Source organism: Triticum urartu, chromosome 2, assembly GCF_003073215.2.
Source record: "Triticum urartu cultivar G1812 chromosome 2, Tu2.1, whole genome shotgun sequence".
Taxonomy (NCBI): Eukaryota; Viridiplantae; Streptophyta; class Magnoliopsida; order Poales; family Poaceae; genus Triticum; species Triticum urartu.
The window spans coordinates 481,439,251-481,442,415 of record NC_053023.1 but is presented as its reverse complement, the minus strand read 5'-3'; the positions used below and the strand labels follow the sequence as shown (position 1 = coordinate 481,442,415).

Here is a 3,165-nt window from a genome sequence, read left to right as displayed (position 1 = left end):
CTATATTCTAGTGACATTCTATCCTATTAAGCAACAATCTTCAAGGTGGTGGTTCAGTTCAACACTGCTGACCTCCATGTCCGGCGCCCCATGCTCCAACCTTGGACTTGTTCCCAGGGACATGAATGGTAGCTTTCTAGTCAGTACTACAAATTCCTCTGGCCGAATCATTGGTGTTAGCTCTTTGGTGACTGATGGAAATTCATCGCTTTCTGGAGGTGCCCAGTTTCAGCAAAGTACGCGCACGAATGTTGATTCATTCATGTGCCTTCCTGCCTTTCTGATGTCGTTTTCGTCCAATAACATTTCCGACAAGGGTAATAATCGAGCCTCTCTATATTATGCAAATTGATATGCTTTAAACAACAATAAAGTGCACCAATTAATTTAACACAACATATAAGCGATTGTAATTCAAGTTCAATATCACGAACTATATATACATGGCTTTTACAATTGTACATCTTAACTTAGTCTACATGGCTTGTAGTACGCATACTTCAGGTAGGGTATGACGGTATGTATATGGTTTCTTATGTAATACCATGTTGGCTTTGAAACTAAGCAGAATTATTTATTTTCCTTTTTAATGGTTACTTATTGATTTATATTTACAGATTGTTGTCTTTTCCCTTCTGAAATAAAAGCTGATCTTCAAGTTCTGATAGTCAGATATGATTATTATGTATGACTATATCATCAACAAGGTGTTTTTAGTACCAAATGATGAATATTTCAACCACTATTTGGCGGTAAGTTAGATGCTTTCCCTTAGTTCCCAAAAATAATATAGGTACTTCTGTTACAGTTGGGAGCTGTTGTATTGTTATCCCAGTATAGTGGCCAATACAAACTATATGCTATATTCGTATGCACTCTCAGACCAAATAAAGCATAATTGTATTATCTTTTTTACTGCCTTTGTGGTAACATGGTATCTCCATGTATCCTGTTTAAAAAATCATGGGAAATATTTTTGTATTAGAAGTTTACCTTTTTCAACTAACAAGGATATTGGTATTGTGGTTATCATTAGTTCAGGACATGGTGCTTCTATAGATGTATTTTTTCGGGTACTATTCCGCACTAAAAGTCAGGAACAAGTTCTATTTTGCCTATTATATGTATGAAATATGGATGGAACAGACGTTTTTATTTTGCAAATTCCATACGGAAAGGGAAAGAACAAACTAAATACAAGGATTGACCTGTGATGTACTACTATTTTTCAGTACTATGAGCCTGTACTCATGAAATGCACTGCAAGGAAATACGCACCTACAAGTTGTCCCTATAAGATTAAGGTACTCTTTTAGCCATTCCACTATAAATTAGTTACTATTTTAGCAATTTCAATATAAATTAGTTTGGTTTGCCCAATAAGATTTTCCTATAACAGTATACACACTATTGATTTGCAATCCTCCTTTTCTGGGTCCAGAGTTGTTTGTCGCCCACAAAATATTTGCTCATCATTATCTATGCCATTTGTAAAATGGATGTCACTATGTATCACAAAAAACACTTGTTGTTCTATTGTATTTACAACACACAAATTATCATGGTTTGTTTTCAGTTTCAAAGAACTATTTACTTGAGCTAATTAGCATGTGTACCAATGCAGGTATGTGGCATGCAAGCAGAGGAGAGGATGAACTTGACATTTACTAATACTACTTCATATTTGATCTCACAAGGTGAGTTTCTTCACAGCGATTTACTAGAGGAAGTACATAGTATTCAGCTAGTGTAGATGAGTTTCTGGAGTTAACAGTTCATTTTGTTTTTTGTTTGTAGATTCAAAAGATAAATGGAGGATTATATGGGTGTGTGGCAAGTATACTGCAATGACAATAATGATGTTCCTGTTCGTGATGATGATGATGATGCTGGATGCTTTCAGTTTTAATTAAGTTGTAGGGATGATGTTCCTCGGTTAAGTTTTAGATAAGTTGTAGGGATGTGATGGATGCTTTTAGTTTAAGTTTGCTATCAAGAAAATATTTAGATTATACATCACATTAGATGATGTTCCTGCTGTAATAATCACTATTGTTTTATTAAGTATATGATTTCTTCTTCCCGTGAATAATATTTTCATGGTTTCTCTTCATGGAGCATTAATTTAGATGCTGACATTATATATAAAAAAATAATATTATTCACATCATATGTGTCAACAATTAACCGTTGCAAATTCTTTGTTGCCAAGCAATGGGATTTTGATTCCTGTACATTAAGCACCAACGTATAAAAGTGTTGCACAAGTCTATTTTATCTGTTGTACTCTTGCAACGGCCCCTTTACCAACGGCACTATAAGCGTTGCACTATGCGCTAGCAACACTGGATAAGGCTATGCATCCCAAAGCGTTGGTAAATACACTAACAACGCATATATGGACTTTTAGATACGGAAAAAATCGTTGCTATAGGAGGGGTCTTGTTGTGAGTGATGATAGATCCCCACTTGGGTCATCACCACACCCCTCCCGATCAACAGGACCCCTTTCCACCGTAGGAGGTCCGTTCCTCCGTTTTGCGGTACGCCAGACCCCTCCCGATGAACAGGATCCCGTTTCCACCGTGGCCGGTCGAACACAAGGTTTCCTCCGTTCTGCGGTACGCCAGGCCTCATTTCCATCGCCTGTTCCGTCCAAGCCGCTCCCGATGAACACGACATGCATTCGTTGCATTGATCGACACGTTTCCGACCCAGCCCAGCCATGTACACGACCTGGCCGTACGTATGCGCGAGTAGGCGTTCGAGACCCCGCCCGTATGTACGTACGTGGCCGTATTTACTTTCTTGCAACCCTGGCCGTGTACGTACGTGTACATGCTACGTGCGCACCTCTACTACGACACATGCGCACTCTACTACGACATGTGCCCTTCCTTACACGGCCACGGTTCATCGCTGCAGCCTAGACAGACCGATCGTATGTACGTACACGTTCGCGACCAGAATGACAATGCTACGTACGCTTGACCAGGTGGGTCCCGACTGTCAGGCACTTCCTTGCGTGCAAAGATGTAGCTGGTGGGTCCCAGTAGTCAGGGGGCGAATCATTTTTTCCCGTAATATGGATGCACTTCCTTGCATGCAAGATGTAGCTGGTGGGTCCCAGCAGCCAGTGGGGAAACATTTTTTTCGCGAAATACG

The 3,165-nt window shown here is 39.7% G+C and overlaps 1 protein-coding gene across 1 annotated transcript; it reads left to right on the top strand.

Annotated features, from left to right (window-relative positions):
- The first annotated feature begins 210 nt into the window (after positions 1-210).
- LOC125541700 lies at positions 211-2,050 on the top strand. Its single transcript, XM_048705045.1, has 5 exons — positions 211-236; positions 618-752; positions 1,233-1,304; positions 1,625-1,697; positions 1,798-2,050. The coding sequence occupies exons 2-5, from the start codon at positions 675-677 to the stop codon at positions 1,911-1,913; spliced, it is 339 nt and encodes a 112-aa protein (XP_048561002.1). The 5' UTR covers positions 211-236; positions 618-674; the 3' UTR covers positions 1,914-2,050.
- Positions 2,051-3,165: the final 1,115 nt, after the last annotated feature.